The sequence below is a fragment of the Mirounga angustirostris genome, unplaced genomic scaffold (assembly GCF_029215605.1).
Source record: "Mirounga angustirostris isolate CCGP_5_RB_7025 unplaced genomic scaffold, mMirAng1.0.hap1 SCAF_4, whole genome shotgun sequence".
Classification (NCBI taxonomy): Eukaryota; Metazoa; Chordata; class Mammalia; order Carnivora; family Phocidae; genus Mirounga; species Mirounga angustirostris.
In genome coordinates this window covers 111,257,445-111,285,114 of record NW_026991712.1, presented here as the reverse complement: position 1 = coordinate 111,285,114, position 27,670 = coordinate 111,257,445, and the positions used below count along the sequence as shown (strand labels likewise).

Below are 27,670 nucleotides of genomic sequence, written 5' to 3'. Positions count from 1 at the left end.
GTAAGGGAAGAGGGAATTGGGGGGGGGGAAGGAATTGTTTAAAGGAAACGGAAGGAATGTTTTGCTGGCGATATGTGGTGCAACCCTCCTCCCCCTCGTGTTCAGTAGAAATGAACACTGCCATTCAAATCTTCTGGAAGATTATTAGGGGGTTTTGGCATGTGACAATGCAGACAGCTGACCTCCAGGACAGGCGCTGAGCCTAAGATGCTCCATTACATTTGTGTTGGATCTAGATGAACAGAGAGGTCAAAGGATTTGCCCACGGACCTAATTAATGGCAGATCCAAGACTGGAACTCAGATCTCCAGATCCCTATTTCACTGGCCTTTCCATAAACTGGCATGGGGCTTAGTCGGCTGCCATACTTATTTAATTTCATGCTGAATAAGTCAGAATGTGGTCAGGACAACACATTTCTGGCTGCCCACACACTGGGCCTGTGTTCACAGATGCTGCACTGGGACTGAATATCCCCAGATTCTAGCCCTGCTTTGACCATGTTACCAGCTGTGCAGCCTTGGAAAAGCCACAGCCTCTCAGAGCTTTATTTTCATCATCTGAAAAATGGGAGCTAAGCCTCCTCCCTCTCAGTGCCTTTGCAGGATCAAGTGAGATGTTGCGAAAGCTGCATGTACAACAGGAAGTCTGAGACACATGTTTAGTAAGTAGTTATTTCTATTATTATCTGTTATATTTGCCAGCATGGGATTTCTGTGGACATACTATGGTTTCCTTTTTTCTACTCCCTGAGCCAATGGTTCACAAAAATTCAGTCATATTTAAAAAACCTTCTTTTCTTTCATTCTGTTATTCATAATCAAAATAGAATTTAAAAAAATCACAGAATAAACTTTATATGTAACTCCTTAACTAAGAGATAATCCATCTTAAACCTTTTATATATTTGTAGCCCTTTTAAAACTTTGCATCTATTTACATAGAGTTTCAGACTGTGCTCATAATTACACTTGTTTCCGTGATTTCAAAAAACTTAATATAACATTTTCAGCATTTTTCTATGCCGTTAAATATTCCTCAACAATATGATTTTTTTAATGACTGCACACTAGTCCCCTGTCTGGACATATAATTTATTCAATTAAGATGGTTTCTGATTTTTTTTTTCTATTACACATGGTACTTTGATAAAGCCCTTTGTAATATATGCTCTTGGTTCTCTGTTCCTTGTCTGTAAAGAAGCTATACCCTGAACTTCTTCAGGTGGCTGTCATGAGGGTCAGGCGAGGGAGACCACGTGGGAGATGAAGAATCATGCCTGGTACATAATAAGCACTCAACACTGTTAGCTACTATTATTACTACTGACTTCAGATATTTGTGGTTAGTACCCAAACAGAACTACATCGAGTGCTTGGTATTAAGTACATCAAATCATGCATTCTAAAAACACTTTAGGGATATCTTTAGAGCTTTGTTCAGAAATTTGCTTTTTCAAATTACCTAGAATTTGCTGGATGTTTCATTATGAAGAGTAATTGAAAGGATGTTTGTTTAGATTTTATTTCTGTGCCTCAGGACGTCCTTGAAGGGAAGGTGGGGGTCTTCACATATTAGAAGTGATTTCCTGGCTTTAGAGTTTAAAGGAAGTCAACAAAGACCGACTTATTTGATTGGCCACATGCTTGTTGGACAGGGTGAAAATCTAGTTCGGTTACCTTCTTGATATTCCGTGGCTGCACCAGCAGCTGTGGGTCAGAAGTTCAGAACAAAAAGTGAAATCCTAGGATTAACTGTCATACTCTTGTATCAAATATTTTTCTGTTGAATCAACTTCCCATGGTAATTGTTTTGGGGGGAAGCTTTGCCACCACTGCTCTCTGCTACCTTCTCTGTCGGCGCCGATTACGTAAGATGCTGTCCAAGAGCCACTTCACTGGTGGCCCACAGCTTCTCTGGACCCCCTCTGTCTTCTGAGAGCCCCGGGGTGGGCGGATTCTGCAGTTTTGTTGGGTGGCGGCATGGAAGGGAGGAGCGTGGAATCAAAGGGGTAGCAACCCAAGCCTTGGCCCAGCCACTAACCAGCTGTGCCACTGAGGGCAAATTACTCCAGCTTCTGCGTCTCGGGTTTGGTCTCTATAAAATAGATGTAATAAAATAATCATAATAATAGTAGTAATCATAATAATGGGTAGGTACCTCATTAGGCCCACCCCTAACATTTACAGGACCTCAGCCAAGCATAAATGAAGCATCCCCAGCCCACATCTCCCTTCTCTTTCGACTTGGTCCCGTCTCACACCATGAGGAGCTTTGTGGAGAGCGTCCACACCCCAACCTACAGGTCCTGATCCTTCCACACTCCCTCCCTCTCACCCCTCACTGGCCAGTAAGCTGACCTTGGGAGGGTGTAACTGTGGAAGAGGCCCATGTAAGCCCGAGAAGGAGGCTTGGGCCACTGAGGCAGGTGAGGTTGCGGTCCTAGGGAGGGCCCTTTCCTCTAGAAAGGAAGTGTGGGTTCCGGGTGCTCGCATCATCCTGGCCCCACAAGGAGGGAAGTGGGCCGTGGAGGGGTCTCTAGAGTGTGGGGCCTCTGTGGCCTGGATCTGAGGATTAACTGGGTCAGTGCCTGACCCGGGCTTAGTACAGCACGTGGCATGTTGCTAGCGCTCCATAAACGAAGGATGCTACAATTGTGGCGGCCATACTGTTATGGGAAGAGAACTCAAGCATGATCTCGTCCAAGTCCTTTATTTGATGTGGTGAGGAAACACAGAAATATTAAAATCAACCACTGTTAAACACATATAGAACCTGGACCTGAGGCTCTTACCATCCAGCTGCCTTTCCTCTCTCTGCTTGGCAGTGCATTCTCTTCAGCAACATGAAGATGTGGGGTCAGAACCACCTTTAATGTTCAAGGTCCACAGAGGTGACTGGTGCTGTGGTGATTTTCTGAAAAGGGGCAGGGAGTGTGTCCTTGGAGAAAGGGGCACCTTCAGTGGGAGTCAACGCTCCTAGGCCTCCTGTGAATGGTTCTCCATGTTGGTGTTGGAACACCTCAAATATTTACTGCACAATGAGAAGCATATGGATAAAGAAGAAGGTGACATTTTATACTCCATAGCAGTGTATTGAAAGGCCCCAGAGTGAATATTTTAAGTCAGAAAAACCTATTCTGGTTCAGGAATCAGATTTACAGGCTGACTGAATTTCTTTTCATGAGTTAAACATGAAATAAAAGTAATTTTCAAATTTCCTTTCTTGTTCTCATTGTAAAACCTAGTTTGCTTCATTTTATCCATAATATATTCTTTGACGTTTTAGCATCTGAAGATTGCTCACTCTCACTAAAAATTGATTTCTGTTTTTAAAACTGTTTTTAAAGGTTTATTTTTATCTAAGTAATCTAGACACCCAACGTGGGGCTTGAACGCATAACCCCAAGATCAACAGTCTCACGCCCCTCTGACTGAGCCCGCCAGGCACCCCACAACTTTTAATTATGGAAATGCTCAAACATATAGGAAAGTAGAGGCAACAATATGATGAGCCTGGTGTACGAGGCCCTGTGCACCCACTGTCCCCAGCCTCTGCAGTGATTATGTCTGGCCAATCCTGTTTCATCCATAAACTCCCCTGCCTTCCCCACTCCGGCAATGGGTTTTGAATCAAACCTCAGACCTTCTATCATTTCATCCATAAATAACTTGTTTTCTCTACGATTTTGGTGAACATTAAAGCTCTCTATCTGGCCACTTCAGATTCAGCTTGTTCGGCTGGTGAGTCAAGAGACCAACACTTGGGCCCTTCTAGAAGCCTTGCACGGTTCCACGTCCAGAGAATTCAGGGCAAATCAGCTTGAAAATGGAGCCTCAGGCGGGAACTGAGTAAGGGAACATTTTGGATACTTTTTATTCTTTGCCGAATTTCTGCCAACTCTGTATATGGTATTACCGTAAAGGTCTTGTTTTCTCCCGCCCCCCCCTTTTTTTTTAAGAATGAAACTTCTTTTCCCTTTTTGTGAGAGAGAAGCCTGTCGTTCCAAACTCTTTCATCCTCCTTGCTGTTGTTCAGCTTTCCTGCCATTTTGTTCCTCCATGAGTCTTGGTTTGTGTATTCTGGGCTTTGGCAATTCCCCCGGGGGGACCCAGGGATGGGGAGGGTGGCCCTGCTCATGTCATTGAAAGATTATTGCACTTCAATCAGTGGAGTTCAACTGAGAACTTAAAAAAGTTCTCTGTGTAGTCACTGAATTTTAAATCACGATCTTAGAAAAGACTGAGAGCGAAAAAAAACAAAAAAAGAATTCCAAGTTAGAAAAAAAAGATTTCACATTTCCCTGCCAGAAACACTGTTCTGGTTTTCGGTTGAATGGCTTGGCTATTAATTAAGTTTTCGTGCTCAGCAGCTATCTCGTTTTCTACATTCTTGCTGTTAATCGTCATATATGTGACACATGACTTCTGTTTAAATGCTAAAGTTTATTAGAGTGGAAAAAAAAAGTTATTCAGGAAAGGACAAGAGATTAGGAACCAAGTCCAACCATTTGCTTATTCATCTGCATATGGTTAAAAGATTTAAAAGAATCCATTGGTTTCTGTTTCACTGCTACATGCAGGCCAAGGAGCAAGGAGAAAAAAAGCCTTTTCCTACCCATGGTGTAGAAAGATGTTTTCTTCCTTTTGCCTTAGGGGCGAGAAATCGTTTCCTCTCCAATATTAAGCCGAAGTAACCAAGCTTTGGAGAGACTGGCTCCTTCTGAAAGGTTACTGTTCTAATTACCTGTTGTTTTGTCACAAATTCCCCCAGAACTTAGTGGCAGAAAATAGCAGCCATTTCGTCTTGTTCAGGGACTCTGTGGGCCAGAAATTCACAGGGCATAGTGCCTGAGCCTCAGCCAGGAGGACTAGAAAGGCAGGGAGTGCTGAGAACGGCAGCACTGGAATCGTCGGGAGGCTTCTCTCCTCACACGTCTAGCACCCTGGATCGAGGCGATGCAAAGTCTGTACTCAGATACGTCCGGGAACCAGAACACCCACACATGGTCTCTGAGTGTGGCTGGGGCTTCTCGAAGCATGGGTGGCTGGGTACTGAGAGGACATTCAAGAGACCAAGTCAGAACATCACTTCCCACTCTTGCTGCATTCTAGTGGTCCGACAAGCCCCTCAGGCCAGTTTAGTTAGATTCAAGGGGTGAGCCACCGACTCTACCTCCTGATGGAGAAGTCAAGGTCCTCCCGCAGAAGGCATGTGGATGGCCAACTGTGGACAATACAAATGACTCAGTCGTCTTGGCTCTTTGCTGGGGTGAGGCCGTGTCATGAGGCGTCTCTAGTGAGGAGGTCGGGGAAGGAGTTATTTCATGCTGAGACCATCTTCTTCCTCCAGTAGGAAGGAAGAAGATGGTCTCTTCCCCCTCACTAGGCTATTTCATCCAGTTCTTACTCAGCTCTTCCCCAAAGCCATGCTTTGTCCCCGGCACCTTCAGTCTTTGTTTCGTCTCTGGCCGTGGGCAGAGGTAGAATCACAATAAACAAGCACATTCCCTGTAGCAGCTTCCTGGCGGCTGTGCTTAGTTTGCTGTTTCGCCTTTTTCCATCTATATATTCACCCACAAATATGTATGGATAGATTCCTTTACTATTGGTGATGGAGAAACCCTTTTTGTGGAGAAATAACTCACATACCATAAAATTCACCCATGTAAAGTGTACATACAGTTCAGTCGTTTGGTATAGAGTTGTACAACCACAAGCACTACGTGATCCTGCAACATTTTCATCACCCCGAAAAGAAATCCCACCCCCGTTAGGAGTCACCTCCATGGCCCCTTCCACAGCCTCTGGCAACAGTAGCTCTATTTTCCGTCTATGGATTTGCCTATTCTGGACATTTCGTATAAAGGGAATCATATGATATGTGGCCTTTTGTGACTGGCTTCTTCCACTGAGCATGCTTCCAAGGTTCATTTACCCATGTCGTATCACGTCATTCCTTTCTGTGACCAAGTCATGTTCTGTTGTATGGATATACCACATTTTTTTTAATCCATTCATTGCTCAGTGGACCTTTGGGCTGTTTCTGCTTTTTGTCTATTACGTAATGCCGGTATGAATGTTTGCGTATAAGTTTTTGTGTGAACGTGTGTTTTCAATTCTCTGGGGTATATACCTAAGAGTGGAATTGCTGGGCCATACAGTAAATTTATGTTTAACTTTTTTTTTTTTTTAAAGATTTTATTTATTTATTTGAGACAGAGAGAATGAGAGAGAGAGAGAGAGAGCACATGAGAGGGGGGAGGGTCAGAGGGAGAAGCAGGCTCCCTGCTGAGCAGAGAGCCCGATGCGGGACTTGATCCAGGGACTCCAGGATCATGACCTGAGCCGAAAGCAGTTGCTTAACCAACTGAGCCACCCAGGCGCCCCTATGTTTAACTTTTTAAGGAACTGCGGAACTGTTGTCCACAGCTGCCGAACCTACCTACGTATGAGGGTTTCAATTTCTCCACATCCTTGGAAACCCTTGTTCTTTTCTTTTAAGACAACTTTTTATGATAGCTATCCTAGAGGGTGGGAAATGGTTGCTGCACTTAGCTTAAGGACCCCTTCCTTCAGGCCACTTACATACCATGGGAGTCACGTGCTTACTTGGAGACACAGAGTTACTCAGGGCTTCTTATGTGCCAGGCTCTGTGCTAAAGGGGGTACATGTGCCATCTTAGTTTAGTGCACACAAGTCTCTAAGGAGGGACCATCATTATGCCTATTTGACAGGTAAACAAACCAAGCACAGAAGAACTTGCTGGAAAAGTGATGCAGTTTGGAAGACCTGCATTTCCTGTATTAAAAAAAAATTACAAAACTTGGGACACTAAGGTAGGAGTTTATAGTCTAAGTGAAAGATTTGAAAAACATTTCCCCCCTGCCAAAACAAAGCACCTCTGGCAGATTGTGGCTGGCAGAATTCTTGATGGCCACCAATATCCTACCCTGTCGCATACACACCTTTATAATCCCCAAGTATTGGTGGGGCCTGTGAATATCATGGGCTATCACTCCCCTGATTATGTTACATTAATACAGCAAAAGGGACTTTGCAGATGCAATTATAGTCCCTCATCAGTTCATTTTGAGTTAATTAAAAGGAAGATTATCCTACGTGTACCTGACCCAGTCACATCAGTGCCTTAAAAGAGACAAGCAGCAGTAGAGACTCTCACTGGCCTTTAAGGAACAGGTCACCACGAGTCCTATAACTGCAAGGAACTGAATTCTGCCAGCAACGACCTGAACAAGTTTGGAAGAAGGTCCATTGTCTGTTCCAGATCCGAACCCAGCCGTGGCTGTCTCCTTGATTAGAGCCTTGTGAGACCCTGAGCAGAGAAGCAGTCATGCCCTGCCTGGATTTCTAACCTATAGAATAGTGAGAGAACAGGTGTTGTCTGAAGCCACTGAATTTGTGGCTATTTGTTACACAGCAATAGAAAACTAGTACGTAGATCATTGACTGTTTAAAGGCTGACAGAAATGAAGTTATTGATGCACCATTATGTAGAGCAGCAGTTCTCCAAATATAGCCCAGGGGCCTCTGGGGGGTCCTCAAGACCTTTTCAGGGGTCCATGAGGTCAAAGCTATTGTCCATAATAATGCAAAGATGTCATTTCCCTTTTTCCTTCTCATTCTCTCATGATCTTATAGTTTTCTAGATGCTTCATGATGTGTAAGAATACCATTGCTCTGATGGCTAATGATATGTGTCCTGTGTATTATTGTGTTTAAAAACTTTCCCTGTCTTAATTTCTAATGTGGTAAATAGTGACAAATATAGCCACCATAAACAAAAGTTTGTGGGGTCTTCGATAATTTTCAAGAGTGTAATGAGGTCCTGAGACCAAAAAGTTTGAGAACGTTGGTCTAGATGAGCTGTAACTAAGTAGGCCTAGACAAAGTCTGAATGTATGAGAATTTATATGTGTAGTCAATGCCTACATTTGGTCCAGAACTGTGGCAGGTGTGACCAAGAGTGGAGCAAGGTCATGAAAGTATGAGGTATAATCCCTGATGTAAGGTGAACATAAAGAAATAATGATCAGAAGCATTCATTTCTTCCCTCTACAGGTGTTTCTAAGCACAAGGTACTGCAATATGATGGTCTGTAGCTCAGTTCTAACCTTAGGTATGGGTGGCTATGTCACCGAGGTGTTTAGAGAAGAAGTTGCTGAAACAAGGCTGTGGGAGATGGGGATGAGTTTGTGGTGGAGGTGAAATGTAAGCTGGGAAGGGAAGTGGAAGGAGGAGAACAAATATTCCAGGCTTATCCTTCAGATTTCAGCTAAAACATCCTTCTTAGAGAGGCCTTTCCTGATATCCCTTTCTAGAGCACCCAGCACCTTCTTCTCCATCACAGTGCCCCGTTCATCCCCATTCCTGGCACTTTTTTTTTAAACCTAACCTAGCTGTTAAGGTAAGTCTGGCTGGAGCTGGAGTGCCTTTGTTCAAATCCCGGCTCTGCCACTTTCTAGTTATAAAATCTTGGATAAGATACTTAATCTCCCTATGCCTCAGTTCCTCAACAAATGTGCTAATAAAACAAGGAATTTATGTTGAAGAGTTAGCTTAGGTTGTGACCATGGGACTGAAGAGGAAAGGCTGAGTGTGAACTGGTTCAAAGGCAGAATCAATAGGTGAATTCAGATGACAAGGAGAGAAGAGGATGGAAAGACAAGGGAAAATTCTGGGGATACTAAAAATAAGGGCAGAGAAACCAATTCTATATGGATTAAGGAAAGAGAGTACAAAACAATTATTCCAAAGTTTGTTGCTTGAGAGAGAGGCTAGCGTCAGTTAAATACTCTAGAAGGGAAAAAGGGGGAGCTATGTCAAATCCATGTTTAAAATGAGTCGGCAGGAAGAACATAAGTGTAGACAATTTGTTTTTAGAGCACTAGAGTGGCGGGCTGAGCAGAAGAAAGTTCAGGGCAGACAAGAAAATCTGGGTGTCTGCTCATTGCTGGACAGAGCTGAAATCATGGGGAAGAAACTCCACATGGCCCCACTATATGGAGTGAGCTGTGTGGAGAAGGACAATCTACTTTAATGCTCACGATGATGTTCTTCCTGTGGATAAAAGAGGCTTAAGACATTGCTGTCAAACTCCTTTTGGTGAGATGGGGCTTTTCAGAAGAAATAAAGCACTGATTCAATCTAAGGAACTGCACAGTAAGGGGGTAGTACATTTCTCAGTTTGAATCTCACTTTGGAAGGCCAAATAAACATGTTTCAAGTTGCTTTTATACGGGAAAGCTAGGGTCATCTCCTTTCCAGCAAGGACTTCTTGCTATTCAGTCTAAAATTGTACAACATTCCTCTTGTTGACACGGCTTCACAGCACTCTAAGTTCCTGGCTAAAGCTTCCCGTGATGACTTTTGGATGTCCTATTTGAAATAGTTAGACTTGCAGCCTGGCAAGCTGCTGAAACCCTAGGACAACTGAACTGTAGATAAAAATCTTCCAGGGAAGTAGGTGTGGGCAGGATGTGTGGTTTCCTTGTCTCTCATTTAAAGACTGATGCAGTTAATTTTTCGTGAACAGTCTCTTCCAGTAAGAGCTGCATTCCGGAATGTTTCAAGAGCAATGCAAAAGGACAAGCTAGCCACTGATCTTCAGTTTGAGTTGAGACTAGAGCACGATGTTTTTCAAGCTGTGCCCCTTTGCTAATGTGACCTTGAGGACCTGAATTAGCCATAACGACAACACAGAGCAGAGCAGGCGCTTGTTTACCAAATAATCTGGAACCGAGCAAACCTCACTCTGAACGTGTGCACAGCAGTCGCAATCCGGGAAGATAGTCCTAAATCTTTAGTGATATAATATACATGAGATTTTTTTCCCTCTGACATTCCAGGCTAACCACTGTCTAAGTTAAGGCTCTGCAAAACATCTGGGACATACATTTCTGGAAAAATGATGGCATCTTTTCTAACAACTCTCCGTGGCCTAAGCCTCGTGCGCTCTGGGCCGACAGGAGCCTCGGCAGCAGGATCACCTGCGGGGGCTGGGGCAAGCTGTGCCGGCGTGCAGACAGGCGTGGACGGAACCGGGACTGAACGCAGTCCAATTTCATGCGTCAACTATGGACCCAGTGCCACTTAGGAACAAAGTGCAGAGCAGAACAAAACTCAAAGGTGAAAAAATGTACATGCTCTTATCCCTAAAAAAAATCACTTTCTCTCTAGAGAAGTAGAGGCTTATTTCATCTGACATTCCAGGCCTTGCCATCAACGGAAGCGGGCGCAGCACCTGACGTTCGATGATTAAAGTCAAAGCACATGACGAACTACCTCCTGGCTGTCCCAAGGCCACCGAACCAGACAGCAACATAGTTTCCCTATTCCGAGAGTCTTCTCAGCCAAACACCTAGGAAAACGTCCTGGTGACAGATGTGCCTACTTTTTCCAGGGAAGATTTGCCCAAAGAGCGATAAAAGCTAGGTCAGCCTCAGCATGCTCACTGTGCAACCTCTCAGGTATTCATGCATTTTCACGGACACTCCGTCTCGTCATAATTTCTTACCATTTATGAGATGTACATCATACTTCCGAAACAGATTTGAGTAAAGGAACACCTCAAACGCTACGAGACGTCTCGCTGTTAAAGGACAGAGCTTAGCGGGAGGGGACAGGACTTCCGTTTGATGAGGAGCTGCCCGGCCCGGCCGTCGGGGCTGTACTGCAGGGACTTGGCAGGGTGGCACCGATTCTCAAGCAGGACCAACGAAATGATTGGTGGGGAACGGGTCTCTTGTTCCACGTCCATTAAGAAATCCGTGACAGCAGAGTAGGAAAGCAATGAAGGGCCCTCCTGAGTGTGGGTCCGTGTGTGACGTCACAGGCCGCTCGCCCGGGAAACGGGCTTTGCCCTCCAGCCAGGCTGCCGCGGCTGGAATCTCGGCTTTGCCACTTACTGGTCATCTGTAGAAGGGAGATGATAACGGTCCCGACCTCACCGAGTTGTTATTAGGATTCTGTGAGCTAAGATTTGAAAAGTGATTAGAAGAATACCTGGCGCATAGCAAGCCCTCACATAAATGTTTAGTAAAAGTACACTCTACCGAGCCTAACCATCTCAAAATGCCAGGGATGACGACAGCCATGCCATTGTGAATTTGAGAGTTTGGGTTCCAGAAAAACAGAATCACCTTTTAATTTATTTTAACGATTCAACAAGGGATTTCAAAGGATCTTCTGGATTGAGGGCAATGGCTCACAGAGCAAAACTGAAGAACAAAAAAAGATACTGGTTTATGCTCACAGTTCTGGAAGCCAGCGGAGTGCAACTTGTCATGAAGCCCACGTCATATGACTGCTTCCTTTATGCTAAAAGGATTCACCAGGGACTTTACTGCTTCCACAGAGGAAACAGAGCCTGCTGTATCTGAACAAAAACTAAGAAATATCTTTCTTTTCTTTTTACAATGCAGAATATTGTAAAAAAAAAAAAAAAAAAGAGCTGCAGAACAGGAAATGTTACTAATCATACTAATATTATATTTAGCTGTAGGAAAAAATTACTAAAACAAGTCAGAAGATAACCTGCAGGTAGTGATACAAAAGAAAAGAAATTTGGTACACAGAGGCATAAATACTTAATGGTTTATTAATGTTTGTTTCATTTTTATTCATTTTTATTTTTAATTTAATTTTTTAAAAAGATTTTATTTATTTGAGAGAGAGAGAGAGCACAAGTGTGGGGGGAGGGGCAGAGGGGGAGAAAGAGACAATCTCAAGATGACTCCATGCTGAGCGGGGAGCCTGACACGGGGCTCGATCTCATGACCCTGAGATCATGACCTGAGTCTGACGCTTAACCAACTGAGCCACCCAGGCGCCCCTTAATGTTTTTTTTATAAGAGCACCTTCAGTTTCCTTACTGGATTATTTACACATTTTTTACTCTTCACCACCAATAATTCTCAGGACCTTCAGAAGCCTTTATGATAAACATGGTTTTTTCCTACCCCGATTACAATAAATATGGTTGACTGCAAAATTCTAGAGAAGTTGTCATTTGTCAAACAATTCGCCCAAGATACACAGACTTAGGATACTTCTCCTTAAGAGCCGGCCATTGAACAATGAAGTAATCGGAGAGGTGAAACAGAATCTTTCCGGACAGGGATAAGTGTTCTACTCGGCAGATGCTTTCAACATAGACAATGATCACTTTCTTTATTCCTAGTATCCCAAGGAGAAGGGCAGATATGCAGATAGGAACACATGTTCCTGGTCCATTACACAACACCTTAAAAAAAAAAAAAAATTGAAGGTCAAATTAACATAACATCTAAATGAGGCATCTAAAATGAAAAAATTCCAGTCACATCTTATGGGAGATTTTTTATTTTTCTAAGCCTTGAGTTATTCCTTGTAAAGATCTAGTATGCAGCAAAAACCCATGCACTCAGGAGCCAGGCAGGGCTGTGTTGCTGGCTCTCCTGTTTATTAACTGTGTGGCTTGGGGCAAACAGCTTAACTTCTCTGGGCCTGGGTGGCGTGCCCTGTGCTACCAGAGGTGTCTAGCACAGTGCCCGGTGCTCAGCCCGCATTCACTGGACGTGTATGTGCTGCTCTTCTCCAGATGTTCTGTGGATCTTGAATGTCACACAAAAACATAGAAGACAGATAAAGTCAGCTATGAGTAGTTGTTTTCTCATGTATCAACTTGTGCTTGTTGCTTTTTTAAAATAATCTTTAGGGGCGCCTGGGTGGCTCAGTGGGTTAAGCGACTGCCTTCGGCTCAGGTCATGATCCTGGAGTCCCGGGATCGAGTCCCGCATTGGGCTCCCTGCCCGGCAGGGAGTCTGCTTCTCCCTCTGACCCTCCTCCCTCTCATGCTCTCTGTCTCTCATTCTCTCTGTCTCAAATAAATAAATAAAATCTTAAAAAAAAAAAATAATCTTTAGAACAGTTGGAGCACTGACATGTAAGATGTAGGAGAAAATGTCTATGTAGAGTGTCTTTGTGGGGTATAGAATCATTTCAGGAGTTCAATTCAACAAATGGGATATTTGAGAGAAGGCTACTAAATGAATGAGATTTTTTCCTCCAGAAAATTTAATCTGTGGTTGTGGTCCAGAGAGTTTAATGCTTTTGAATTCTGCTAATTTTTATAGACAGCCACTGGTTAAAAACAATTTAGTTGGCAAAAATAACAAGAGAAATAAAAAACTGACTCCTAGAGCAACTGCAAAAAATTTTTAAAAGTCTTTTAAGAAAATGAGAGGAAACCTATTTCACAGAATTGTTGGCAAGGTAATTTATTATTACTTTCAGAGAAAAAAGTATTTGCAGAAACATCTTAATCATATGCTCGTACTGATCAACTGAATTAGTAAAACCTAACAAAGCATTTTTTTTTTAAGTAGGTTCCATACCTAGCATGGAACCCGACCTGGGGCTTGAACTCACGACCCTGAGATCAAGACCTGAGCTGAGATCAAAAGTCGGATGCCTAACCAACGAAGCCACCCAGATGCCCCTAATAAAACATTTTTTTAAATTCCACAAATGATAAAACAGGTGATTTGTGGTTGTGTATGCATGCCCGTTGGGCATTATCTACAATGTCACATGATCTTTCCTGCACAAAGTCCACAAAACTTATCAGACATCAGAAAATCTTAGAGTTGAAAGGGTCCCCAGATACAATGCCTGACCATCTTGGCATTTCAGATTCTCCCCGATGGACAGACACCCTGTCAGGGCTGTAAGACATGGCCAGGGCTCTAAGGGTTTGATAAAGGTTATTTGATCCCTATGACCACCTGGCACATCATTCACAGAACTTTGGGGAGAGAGAAGGTAGCCTGTTTCAGGTGGGAACCAATCTTTTTTTGTGCCTTCCTTAAAGTGTCTACCTACAATTTAATCCCCTATCTCTCTGAAGAATTTTTGTTCAGTTTTTCTTGAATTACCAGCTACTAAGCTCTTTTTCAGACTAGTCTTCTTTAGTCCCTATTGAGTTGCCCCTATAACCTTTCAAGGCAGTGCAATAGAAAGGAAATGGGACTGAGAGTCGGGAACAGGGTTCAACCAGCTGGGGCAACAGTAATGACAGTCACCATCTCGGCTCTTACCCCACTTTTTATCAACAACTCACTGTGGCCAGGAACGGAACTAAACATTTCCCATGCATTATTTCAATTACTCCTCACAGCAATCATTTGAGGCAAGTTTTATTGTCCCTTTTGTAGAATAGAAAACTGAGGCACAGAGAGACTGGGGAAGTTGCCTTATCACATGTTTAGGAGTGGAGGAGTTTTTTTTTTATTATTATTTTTTAAAGATTTACATATTTATTTGAGAGAGAGCTAGAGAGAGACAGAGAGAGACAGAGAGAGAGAGAGAGAGCGCGAGCGCACAGTGGGGAGGGGGAGAGAGAGAGAGAGAGAGAGAATCTGGAGCAGACTCCCTGCTGAGCATGGAGCCTGATGCGGGGCTCGATCTCATGACCCTGAGATCATGACCTGAGCAGAAATCATGAGTTGGACGCTTAACTGACTGAGCCACTCAGGCGCCCCAGGAGTGGAGGAGTTCTATTGCTTCAGTCACTTTTTCTCCTGTGACTCAGTTACCATATGCAAAGGGAGACTGGACTAAATGACCTTCCCTGTCAGCTCCACGATTCTTTTTTTTTTAATTCTATGACTTTAATTTGCCTCTAGTGTTGTCTTATGCCTAAATTACAAGATCGTTCTGAATCCTTTCAGGGTTTAGAATTCTAAAAATCCTATTAATGCAAGGTTTCTCAATAGTAGCATTATTGACATTTTGGACAGGATAATTTTTCATTGTGGTGGCCTGTCCTGCACATTGTAGGATGTCTAATAGCATCCCTGGCCTCTACCCACAAGATTCCAGTAGTCAAGACAATTAAGAATGTCTCCAGACATTGCCAAATGTCTCCAGTGGAGAACCACTGCATGAACGTATTCCCTAAACCCTGGATTATTTGTTGCTTTTCTCTTTTTTTCCATTGTACAGAATAAAATAAAACCTACAGGTAAAAAATAATGTAAACATTACTTGTTGGGTCTTCAATGTCACAAAAATATTTTCATGTTGGTTGCCTTTAAAAAATGTACATATCCACATGTGTTCATCTCACTATCTGTATACACAAACTGTGAATACTCTGATAGAAATGTCTGTATTACACGCAGGGAAATGACTGGCATTGGTGGGAGATGTATTAGCAACCTGCTATAGATCAGAAGCAGAGACTGTTAAGATAAAAGTAAAAGTTAAAGGTATTCATTTGTTTATCTCTGTCATATCTCTATTTTGAAGCGCCTTACTACAAAAGTCCTAGGTACGACAAAACTACAAAACTATACATCAAGTATTTTTTAAAAAGGGCAAATTAGTTTCAAGGAAAACTTAGGCTAAGGAAAGCTATTTTTAATTAACCACAGGTTTTAACTCTGAGGTTTACAGAAGCCTAGGCAAAAAAATTAAAAAATTGTGGATCACGGAGTTTCCACTATTTAATGAAGCAGATCAGAAAGACTTATTCCAAGCATTGAACAAAACAGAATTAAGTAAAAAAGATGTTAAACAATGTTAAATAATACAATGGTTGGCACTGTCCTTGTAGTTTTATAAAAAACACAGAACACTCTTCATATTTTTATTTCTTAAAATGGACATTCTCAATCAATGTGGGGGCCTTGCTTTTATTCTCTCTCCTCCTCACTACCTTGTAAACTCCTTATGGGCAGGGTCAACGTCTAGGACAATCTATATTCTGCACCTGGAACAAAAAAGACACTCACTAAATTTTGCTCAAAGGAAGGAGTGAGGGGTAAAGGAGGGAATCCTTCTTTGCCTATTGTATATGGAGTCCAATGTTCTATTTGCTACACTCCACTCTGTTTGTAACTCTATCATATGCACTCCTCATAAACATAATGGCTGTAACTGACAGCTTTTAAAAAACCAACCCCCCCGGGGCGCCTGGGTGGCTCAGTTGGTTAAGCGACTGCCTTCGGCTCAGGTCATGATCCTGGAGTCCGGGATCGAGTCCTGCATCGGGCTCCCTGCTCGGCAGGGAGTCTGCTTCTCCCTCTGACCCTCCTCCCTCTCATGCTCTCTGTCTCTCTTTCTCTCTGTCTCAAATAAATAAATAAAATCTTTAAAAAAAACAAAAACAAAAACAAAAAAACCCCCAGCCCCCCCCAAAACCCCAAAACCAAAAAAACCCAACCGTCCCACATCCATTTGCCTTTTCTCCAGGGGAACCACTGTATCTCTCTCTCAACTTAAGTGCTGGGGTAGACTCCATACTCAAGTATAAGGAGAGGACCTATGACTCCAGTCTGAATAATCAGGGCACCGAATTTCTCTGACAAAAGTCACTTGTTCAGGGAAGAGCACCTAATCCAGTGAGAAATCACAAGATATAGTGGGACATTTGTTGGGGCTGCTGAGAGAGCAGTGCCTTTTCTGCCATACTGGGGCCTAGGAGGATGTAGGCCTGGCACCATTAACATTTATCTTGCTGCCATGAGAATGAAGCCATCACAAAGTAGAACAGAGCAGAGCTGAGAGATGAAGACAGGCCAGGTCCCAAAGGTAGCATTTACAATCCATGAATTCAGCTGTGCCTGAAGGAAACCAGATCTATCCCTAGATTTGCCAGGTATGTGAGGGAATACATTCCACTTTTGCTTAAGCAGTATGAATCAGGAATTCTGTCAGTAGTAATAAAAAGTATACTAACTGACATAGCCCTTTATTTTGTCTAACTCCCTGACTAGCCTCTATTTGCAGTGCCAACTGGTAGGTGTTCAGTATGTGCCTGCAAGATGAATTAACAGATCAATAAATAAACTTCTCTGAGAGTAGAAAATCCAAGAGATGTACTAAGAATAATACAACTTATAGGTCTAGAGAACACAGAGGTCAGGGCTAATATAAATATGAGTCATGAGGGTGCATGAGCCGGATCAAGGATCAACAGTTACAAGAGGATTGTTGTTCTGTAGATTTGGGACAGGTCAAGTCCCGTTGGCTGAAACACAACATCAGCAGGTATGAAGAGATGTAGTTAACCTGGGTAGTCTGAACTCAACTCCCAGCCTAGTAGGAACCCCATACACAGAATATGGGCCAGGACCTTTGGGGTCCTGGATTGGTTTGAAGGTAAGAGACCATGAAGTTGAGAGTGAGCCAATAGGGAATGTGTGAAGGAGAGACTGAAAGCCAGATGGAGAGTCTGACCAGGGCCACAATTGCAGGGAATGGACAGAGAGGCAGAGTCCAACTCTTGAGGTACCGGCCTGAAAGCTAGACTTTCAAACAGCCTCTTGCTGGTGGAGGCAGAGGCTGGAGAGAGCTCATGAACCACAGGAACAGAGCTGCAGGGAAGGTTCTGCGGAGCTTCTAGGGCCATGGATAAAGCTGGAGAACTGAGCCCACTGTCAAAGCTGAGCAGGCTCAGACAGGTAGTCTCTGTGGAGGTCACAGGTTTCAGAATTAACACTTCCGTTTATAGGATATTGGCTTTACTATCTAGACAATGAATGGGGAGATGTGGAAGGGACCAAACAGTGAGGTGTAGGAACAGTCCGGAGATACAGGGAGAAAAACAGCTTGGATGTAAGGCTTAACAGGAAGCAAAGTCAGATGAGGTGCTTAAGAATGCACCTTCTTATTTTAAAAAAATAAGAAAAACCTACAAGGTCATCTGACTTAGCCTGTGCCCAAAAGTACGCCAAACATAATGAATCAATGTGTCTTGTGGTCACCAAAGCTCCAAAGATAGAGATCCTCAGATTTGGCCAAGAGAAGAGTAATGGAAACTTCAGAGATGGCTATTGCAGCAAATTTTTGGGCTAAAATACAGGGCAGAGGAAGAGTGCACCCGAGGGGAAGGAGAGCTCCAGTAGAGTCGGGTGAGGTAAGCAGGAACCAATGATCTGTATGTGAACATAAAGAGCAGTGGGAACACACTGGTGGGGAGGGAGGAACTTACTCCAGGAGAAAAGAGTTAGAATTCAGAGTGTTTAGTTTGAGGTTGGTTTGGGAAAAACTGTACTTTTTGAGGACATGACAAGGGATAAAAATGATGGCACCCGAAGTTTGCCCCCAGCCAATTTTCTTCTAAATACTATAATAATTTTCAGCTCAATGTGAAAACTACAAAAAGCATAAAGAAAAAGAGTAATCTTTCCAATCTCATCAATCTGTTAACATTCTCTTTCAAAGAATGTCTTTATATAAACATTTATATATTTTACTATAAAATAGGATCATATGTGCACACACATAATTGTGAGAGCTTGTATATAAACATTGTAAAGTTCTGTTTAACTATAGTTTTGAGTGTTATAAAAAGTTTTTTTAAAAAAATCCATGATTTTTAATGACCGCACATACTTAATTCTATGGATATTTCATAATTCAATTAACTCTTCCCTTATTGGTAGAAATTTAGACAGACTCCTTTTTTTTTCTGTTCTAAATCATGCTGTTTGAACATCTTTGTATATAAATCTCGACTCCCAAGGTTTTAATTTTGCACTGAACTATGTTCCAGAGTTCTTGCTGAGTGAGAGGTTAGAAGAAACCGCTTCAAGGACTTAAGGAAGTTGTAGAAAGTTTAATAAAACAACGGTCATGAACTGGGAATGGGCCATGCAGTGTTTTGGTTCTACTCCTGCCTAGAATCTGTTTGAGCGATTTCTCACTGAACTGCGGCAGCAAGCAGAGCCCACCTCTCATACCACAAGTGAGACTCCTTTCTAGGTCTGCTTTGCAGCTAGTGGATGGGCCAGTGACCCGGCCAGATGTTTCTGCCTAGATCTGACCAGGGGCTAGCGGTATAGAAAAGCAACTCTGGAGGAGAAACTGTTCTTGTGGCAAAGGTGCCATTGGAAGTCTCCTGTCCAAACCTAGTGGTGACAGTTGCCGTGTTCTGTCTAGCGGTGATGGCAGCAGGGTCCTCCAAGACCAGCTCTACGGCCATGGAATTTTGGCCGTGGTCCTAGCTGCTCAGCTCCTACCTTGTCCCTCCATGTTTTCTAATCCCACTGTATTAGCTTTCTCGGTAATCCTGAGAGCATTTCTTTTAAAAGGTTCCATCCCAATTCCAAAGTGTTTGTATGTGTGTGTGGGGGGGGTGGGGGGGCAGGTTCCCTATACACAACATCAAGCAGTTCTCGGATACCAGCAGTCTAACTGAGAATTCAACTCAATCTTGACATCATCTATCCAGAGATAGTACCAGATTCCACAGGTTAAAGGTTCAGTCCTACAAGACCATCTCTCATCCCCCACTTCAGACACCAGTCACAAGCCCCAGGCTGTTACCTGTGCTTCTGACCGACAGGCTATAGACTGGAAGTTAGAACAACCTCCTCCTTACATTCTTTTAATTTGCTAGAGCAGCTTGCAGGACTCAGGGAAACAATTATATTAAATTTATTTAAGGATATGATAAAGGATATGATAAAGGATATGAATAAACAGCCAGATGAAGAGACTCATAGGGTGAGGTATGGCATGCCACTCTCCCCAATCTCCCAAGTGTTCACCAACCCAGAAGTTCTCTGAACCCAGTCCTTTGGGCTTTGATGGAGACTTCATTACATGGTCATGACTGACTAAGTCACAGGCCACTGGCTGATTTAACCTCCAGTGCCCTCTTCCCTCCTCTGAGATGTAGGTGTGGGGGGAACTTGAAAATTCCAACCCTTTAATCACAGAGTTGGTCCTCCTGGCAACCAGGACCCAAAAGTCACCTTCATTATTATAACAAAAGACTCATTCATTGCCCTATCACAGGAAATTCCAAGGGTTTTAGGAGCCTTGAGCGGGGAACCTTGGACTAAGACCAAATATGTAAGAGAAATATACATTTGGTCATTCAGATGACCAAATATATATTTCTTACAAATCACAAAACTGTAGTTCTCAATAGCCTTTCACTAAATTCTTTTCCTGTTTCAATCAGCCAGAGTAAACTCTTATGGTTTGTTACCAAGAACCCAGACTGGTATGGGAAGAACAAAGGCTTTGAGAGTAGCAAATGCAGAGTTAGAGGAGGAGTGGATAATGTCAGAACAGGCATAGGATTTGCTCAGGCAGGCTCAGAGAGCTAAACCGTGAGCCCAGGAAGCAGACACAGTGAAACACAGATGAGGACGAGGCCTTAAGAAGGGCCAGGTGAGGGGCGCCTGGGTGGCTCAGTCGTTAAGCGTCTGCCTTCAGCTCAGGTCATGATCCCAGGGTCCTGGGATCGAGCCCCGCATCGGGCTCCCTGCTCTGCAGGGAGCCTGCTTCTCCCTCTCCCACTCCCCCTGCTTGTGTTCCCTCTTTCGCTGTATTTCTCTCTGTCAAATAAATAAAATCTAAAAAAAAAAAAAAAAAGAAGGGCCAGGTGAGCAAGCACTCCAGTATGGGAAGGACAGGTGCAAGGCCTCATCCAGAGAGGAGGAGGGCAAGATAAGTGAGAGAACAGCTCAGAAAACTGGAAAGAGAAGCATCCAAGAATAATCAAGGGAGTGAGGAAGAAAATCCAGTTGGAGAGCAGGTGGTCTGTACACGTAGAGGTTACCGTCAGAGCACCAGAAGGCTGGGGTGAAGCTCGAGGAAAGGCAGCGCCGAGTGTCCGTGAGCAGTGGAGGTGGACAGCAGGAAGGAAAAGGATGTGGAGCAGATGGGATGACGTACTCCTTGGCTCACAATATGGTACACTGTATTTCTTCTTTTTTATGTATATTTAATCATCTGAGTATTAGCAGTTAAACAGAAACATCTAAATATCAAAAACAACATAGAAATAACCAAATAAAATCCTAAACGCTAGAATCACCGGCTATTTATGAACCTAAGGTCTCTTACAATTCTATTGCTAACACAGAATTTTCAGAGTTGTCATCATTGTGTAAATAGCATTTTGAGGTCTACTTTTCCAATTCTATTGCTACTTTCCTTTCATGTTCTACATAGGCATTCGATGCTTTGCTGCAAGAACATGCCACGGTCCACCTGGATACTTCCCTACTTCTCTAGAACCAGGTATAGCTTTCATCTTCTTTTAAACCATATCAAAAAGGTAAGTAAATTATAAACTGTTTTTATGTAGGCTAATGTGCTCATGTTGTAAGGATACTGATTTTATTGCTGGCTCCTCAAATGATCAGTTACTTGTATTTGGCTTGGTGACAACGCAAAAAAACTGTTCCTAATGTAAATTAAGTTCCTGGACCCAGTTCCAATGTGTGTGTGAGTGTGTGTGTGTGTGTGTGAGTGTGTGTATGCTTCCCCACACCACCAATGATCCAGACACCAGCTGGGTGTCCTACAATTTAACTCTATTCTGACACTACTTAGAGACAGAATCAGAATCAGATTCCATGGGTAAAAGGCTCAGTCCCACAAAACCTTCCTCTACTTCACACACCAGTCACAAGCCCAGGATGTTATTTGTGCTTCTGACTGACAGGCTACAAACTGGAGTCTCCAAACACCTACTTGAACTCAGGATACCAACAGCAACTCCATGTTGTTACCAGTACTTCTGACTCAGTGGCTGTAAATCCCACGATCCCCTGCTTGGGTTCAATTAATTTACTAGAATGGTGGGCTCATGGAACCCAGAAAAATCCATTTATTCACTAGATTATGGATTTATTACAAAGGATGTTAAAGGATATGGATCAACAGCCGGATGAGGAGATACACAGGGAAGGTATGGGGAAAGGGCATGCCGGGCTTCCAGGCCCTCTCAGAGCTTACCATTCTCCTCAAATCTCCATGTGTTCACTAACCCAGAAGCTCTCTGAGCCCTGTCTTCTTGGGTTTTTATGGAAGTTTCATTACACAGACATGATTGATTAAATCATTGGCCACTGGCAATTAATCGAACCTCCAGGTCCTCTCCCCTCCCTGGAGGCTGGGACTGAAAATTCAAACCCTCTAATCACATAGTTGGCTACATTGGCAACCAGCCTGTATCTTAGGGGCTTTCCAAAAAAAAAAAAAAAAAAAACAACGAAAAAACCAAACAAACCCAAAACCTTTACTGCTCCCATCACTTAGGAAATTCCAAGGGTTATAGAGGAGCTTTGAGTCAGGAACTGTGGGTGAAGATCAAATATACATGAGAAATATATTTTGATCACCTGAATGACCAAATACACACTTTTCTTCTAAATCACAATACTGCACAATGTAATAATAAAAAAAAGAGCTGTAAACTTTGGCCTGTAGGATCCTGCCCAATTGATTTAGTTCCCTATACTGACACCTCAACACTGATTACTCCAGTTCAGCCAGAATATTCTTGCTCATACTGCATTCACATGATCATCAAGAAGCTGGACAACATGGCGCTTATGGGCCAGGGACTTGCAATCACACAGACCTGGGCTGGCTGTGTCACAGCACTGTGACCAGGGACAAACTGCTCATCCATTCCATGGCTTAGTTTCCTCATTTATGGGTTACTTCATTCAACAAATATTTATTGAGCAAAGATAATATGCCAGGTACTGTTCTGGGTATTAGAGATGTACTAGTGAACAGAAGTCTGTGCCCTCACACAGTGTACATTCCAGTGGGCAGACAGAAAATAACAGATGCACATATAAATATACAACATAAAGCAGGATAAGGAAATAGGAGATATGGAGGTCAAGGAAGATGTGGGAGGAGGGGATCTGTGAGCAAATATCTGATGAAGTGGTACGGTCTTCTGAGTGAATCAGACATCAGTTAGAGCAAAAGGCAGGAAAGATGAGGCAGATTTTGTGGACTGACTGTAAGTTACCGAGGGCCAATGAAGAGGTTTGGGGTTTGGGGAGGGGTTGGTGCTTGAGACAGATTATAATTTAACAGAGCTGTTAAGCTCTGTCTCAGGAGTTTGACTTCTAGTGGTACCTATTGGAAACAAAGACACGCAGGGCCAGATGACCCTAGTCTGATGTCCTTGTGGGGAGGCGAATAATAAGCTGTAATGTATTCTCCTTCTTGGGAGTTTGTAGTGGTGAGGCAGAGAATGTTAGGGGTGAGGAAGAGTAATCAACCAGAAACAAACAGAACATGAGGAAAACAGCATCTACGTAATAGTGTTACTGTGAAGATTAAATAAGATAATACATGTAAAGCATCTAACATAGTGCTTGGCCCATGGTGAAAATCCAGTAAATGGCAGTTAGTACTATAATCCATCCAAAGGTCAAGTAGTGTAATTGTGGCATTTTTCAAACTCTTAGGAGTGCTCATAAGGCTCTTCTCTGTCACAGGCATAGTAGCACTGACCTGGCATGATTTATCCTACCGTTCAGAGGATACCTTGTAAGAGCAACCCAACCATCCATTTTGGTCTCTTTATTTTCCAGTCATATTTTTGCCCTGCCTGCTCTACTCCAAGTGACGCCTGTGTAAAAAAATGATGGAAGGAGCCGGATGACCAGCACTGGTATTTTCTGGATTTGCACAGATGGTAGATGACTGAAGGATTCTTGAGTGTCCCTGCTCTGGGTCTGCAGAGCCCCAGCAGTGTACTTCTCGGCCTGTGGCCAAGTGGTCGTGAAAGCTGAGGGCCGCAACATGGTCAACAAGCCTGATAACATGATGAATAAGCCTGATCTTGTTCATTTCAAAACAGGGGTTGGCTATTTTCCCTTTGTATGGGAAACTAGACTTCCCAACCTTCTGGTGACCTTCCTGATTTGTTGGGTTTAGGTTCAGCAACACGGATGCTAGCTAAACAGGTGGCAGAGACACGCTGACATCAGGCTCCAGTGTCTCCTCCACAACTCAGGGACACTCAACTATAGTTTCAGTCCATGTTAGTAAGGTCCTACAGACGAAGGCTCCACACGGTTTGGCACTCTGTAGATGCTGACAGCCAACCCTCCCACTGTAAGTGCAGGGTAGGTGAAAGAACTCTGCGGTTGTCAGGGGACACACTGGGTTGGCATTTCATTGCCTTTCCCTGATCTTCCATCATAAAAAAAGTAAATACAGGGGAACCTGGGTGGCTCAGTTGGTTAAGTGTCTGCCGTCGGCTCACGTCATGATCCCAGGGTCCTGGGTTTGAGCCCCGCTTCAGGCTTCCCTGCTCCATGGGGAGTCTGCTTGTCCCTCTCCTGCTCCCCCTGCTCGTGTACTCTCTCTCTGTCAAATAAATAAATAACATCTTTAAAAAAAAAAAAAAGTAAATACATAAAATTTAAACTTGGATTTTTTTTTTTTTTGGTCTGGTTAAGCCACGCCTGCTTTGTATCGTTATTAGATCATTGTCAGGCCAACCAAACATTGTTTTCCTAACCCTTCCTGGAAGCAGTTGTGGAAATTGAATCTTTTAGTTTTCCTGTTCTCAGGACCAAATGGTTAAGGTGACATTTCTTGCCTTCTTGGTATTTTTTTTTTGTTTTCATTATATTTTCAACTGTCTGAAATGATTTTACAGAGATCTCTGAATTGTACTAATTCAGTATTTTTTTCCTTTTGCTTTCCCCATGCCCTATACTCAGTTGCTCTTCCAGAAGCAAGATTGCTAGCGCTATATGCAACCTCTGGGAGCCATTTAGTTCAATCCCCTCCCTGTCACCTGAGGAAGAAGGGCAAGACCTTGACCTTTACAGGCACCTACTATTGCCAGACACAGAGCCTGTGTGGCATCTTGCGTAATTACCTCACTTAAATCTTATAATCGCCCTCACCTTGAGGTGGGTGCTGTTATCCTCATGTTTTGGACAAGAAAACTAAGGCACAGAGAACTCAAATAACCTCTGTAAGATCACACGGCCGAGACTCAAACCCAGCTTTTCAAAGACAAGCTTGGAGTTCTCCTGTCCACCGTCTTGGTCCGGCACTGTCCTACACCTGTCAACCAGATCTGGCGTTAGCTGCAAGTGGCTAAAGGCAAGGTTGGCTCCAGGGCAGATATGATGCAGGGAGTTTAACTGAAGGTGAAATTCTGGCAATTGTTACTAATATTTTATAGCTTTAATAGAGAAATTAGTGGCAGACTGTAACATGCCACTGGACTAGGATGGATTAGGAAAGCTTTTCAGCAGATTAAAAAGGAAAAATGGTAAACATTTTTATAAGAGAAGGGAGTATCCTTTCTAAACGGGAAGAACTGGCTTATCAGAGCAATTATATAATTCCTGACTTTTATCAAGGCCCCCTCTTAACTCGATAAGGGATATTTTCTTCATGATCCTTCTCTAATTTTTTCCCCATGTAGCTATGAATAAAATATCTATCTTGCTGAAACGAAAACTAGTCAGCAGTTTTCCTTAGATAATTTATGCCCAGATTATTTTGGCGGTACAGGGCATATTTGTTTTATTGCGCTTTGCTTTATTGTGTTCCGCAGGTACTGTGGTTTTTGTTTTTGCTTTTGTTTTCAACAAATTGAAGGTCTGTGGCAACCCTGTATGGAGCAAGTCTATCATTGCTGGTTTTCCAACAGCACTTGCTCATTTCAGGTCTCTGTGTCACATTTGGTAATTCTTGCAATGTTTTAAACTTTTTCATTATTATTAGTTCTGTTATGGTGATCTGTGATCAATGATCATGATGGCTACTATTGTCATTGTTTTACGGAGCCACAAACAGCACCCTTATAAAATGGCAAACTTAATTGATAAATTTGTGTGTTCTGACTGCTCTTCCAACCGGCCATTGCCCTCATCTCTCTCCCTTTCCTCGGGCCTCCCTGTTCCCTGAGACATTATGATACTGAAATTAAGCCAATTAATAACCCTATCAGAGCCTCTAAGTAGTCAAGTGAAAGGAAGAGTCTCACATCTCTCACTTTATATCAAAAGCTACAAATGATTAAGCTTAGTGAGGAAGGCATGTTGAAAGCCAAGACAGGCCAAAAGTTGCTGAACAGTGAGCCAAGTTGTGAATGCAAAGGAAAAGTTCTTGAAGAAAATTAAAGGTGCTACTCCAGTGAACACACAAATGATAAGGGAGCAAAACAGCCTTATTGCTGTTATGGAGAAAGTTGTAGTGGTCTGGATAGAAGATCAAACTAGCTACAACATTCCCTTAAGCCAAAGCCTACACTAATGACTCTTTCCTATTATACACTCAAAAGCAGGAACATTGGTAGGAACCGAGAGAAGCAATTCAATTCTAGCGGAAGTTGTTTCATGAGATTTAAGGGAAGAAGCCATCTCTATAATATAAAAGTGCAAGGTGAAACATCAAATGCTGATATAGAAGCTGCAGCACGTGATCCAGAAGATCTAGCTAAAGTAAGTCATGAAGGTGGCTACACTAAACAAGATTTTCAATGTAGACAAAGCAGCCTTCTATTGGAAGATGTCATCTAGGATTTTTATAGCTAGAAAGAAGTCAATGCCTGGCTTCAAGGCTTCAAAGGACAGGCTGACTCTCTTGTTGGGTGTTAATGTTGCTTGCTACTTGAAGTCAAAGCCAATGTTCAGGGGCGCCTGGGTGGCTCAGTTGGTTAAGCGACTGCCTTCGGCTCAGGTCATGATCCTGGGGTCCCGGGATCGAGTCCTGCATCGGGCTCCCTGCTCGGCAGGGAGTCTGCTTCTCCCTCTGACCCTCCCCCCTCTCATGTGCTCTCTCTCATTCTCTCTCAAATAAATAAATAAAATCTTTAAAAAAAAATTAATCATGACAGGGGCGCCTGGGTGGCTCAGTCGTTAAGCGTCTGCCTTCGGCTCAGGTCATGATCCTGGAGTCCCGGGATCAAGTCCTGCATCGGGCTCCCTGCTCAGCGGGGAGTCTGCTTCTCCCTCTGACCTTCCTCCTTCTCATGCTCTCTGTCTCTCATTCTCTCTCTCGCAAATAAATAAATAAAATCTTAAAAACAAAACAAAACAAAACAAAACAAAAAAAGCCAATGTTCACTTACCATTCTGAAAACCTTAGGGCCCTTAAGAATTATGCTAAACCTACTCTGCCTGTGCTCTAGAAATGGAACAACAAAGCCTGGATGACAGCACATCTGTTTACAACGTAATGTACTGAATATTTTAAGCCCACTATTGAGAGCTCCTGCTCAGAAAAAAAGATGCTTTTCAAAATATGACCGCTCATTGACAATGTACCTGGTCACCCAAGAGCTCTGATGGAGATGGACGATATGACTGTTGTTTTCATGCTAACACAGCATCCATTCTGCAGCCCCTGGATCAAGTGGTAATTCTGACTTTTAAGTGTTCTTATTTAAGAAATACATTTTAAGGCTATAGTTGCCACAGATAGTGATTCCTCTGATGGATCTGGGTGAAGTCCATCGAAAACCTTCTGGAAAGGATTTATCATTCTACGTGCCGTTAGGAACACTTGTATTCATGGGAAGAGGTGACAATATCAACATGAACAGGAGTCTGGAAGAAGTTGATTCCAGCCCTCATGGGTGACTTGGAGGGCTCAGGACTCCAGCGGAGGCAGGAACTGCAGATGCGGTGGAAACAGGGAGAGGACTAGAAGCAGCAGGGGAGCCTGAACACATGACTGGACGGCTGCAATCTCATGATCGAACTTTCACGGCTGAGGAGCTGCTTCTCAAAGACAGTGGTTTATTGAGATGGAATCTACTGCTGGTGAAGATGCTATGACGAGGGGCACCGGGTGGCTCAGTCGGTTAAGCGGCTGCCTTCGGCTCAGGTCATGATCCCAGGACCGAGCCCTGCACCGGGCT

General features: G+C 43.2%; 1 protein-coding gene across 4 annotated transcripts in view; it reads right to left on the bottom strand.

The window, feature by feature from the left end:
* Positions 1–2,436: 2,436 nt before the first annotated feature.
* ALG14 (ALG14 UDP-N-acetylglucosaminyltransferase subunit) overlaps positions 2,437–27,670 on the bottom strand; it is a 105,688-nt gene continuing 80,454 nt past the window's right edge. For 2 of the 4 annotated variants that reach the window (XM_064588777.1, XM_064588778.1), the window contains one exon: positions 11,691–12,265. In XM_064588777.1, coding sequence (XP_064444847.1) covers positions 12,035–12,265 — 231 coding nt within the window. In that variant the 3' untranslated portion in view covers positions 11,691–12,034. Of the gene's footprint in view, positions 10,936–11,690; positions 12,266–27,670 lie in introns of those variants that run through there. The other 2 variants (XM_064588780.1, XM_064588779.1) reach the window with 2 other exon arrangements.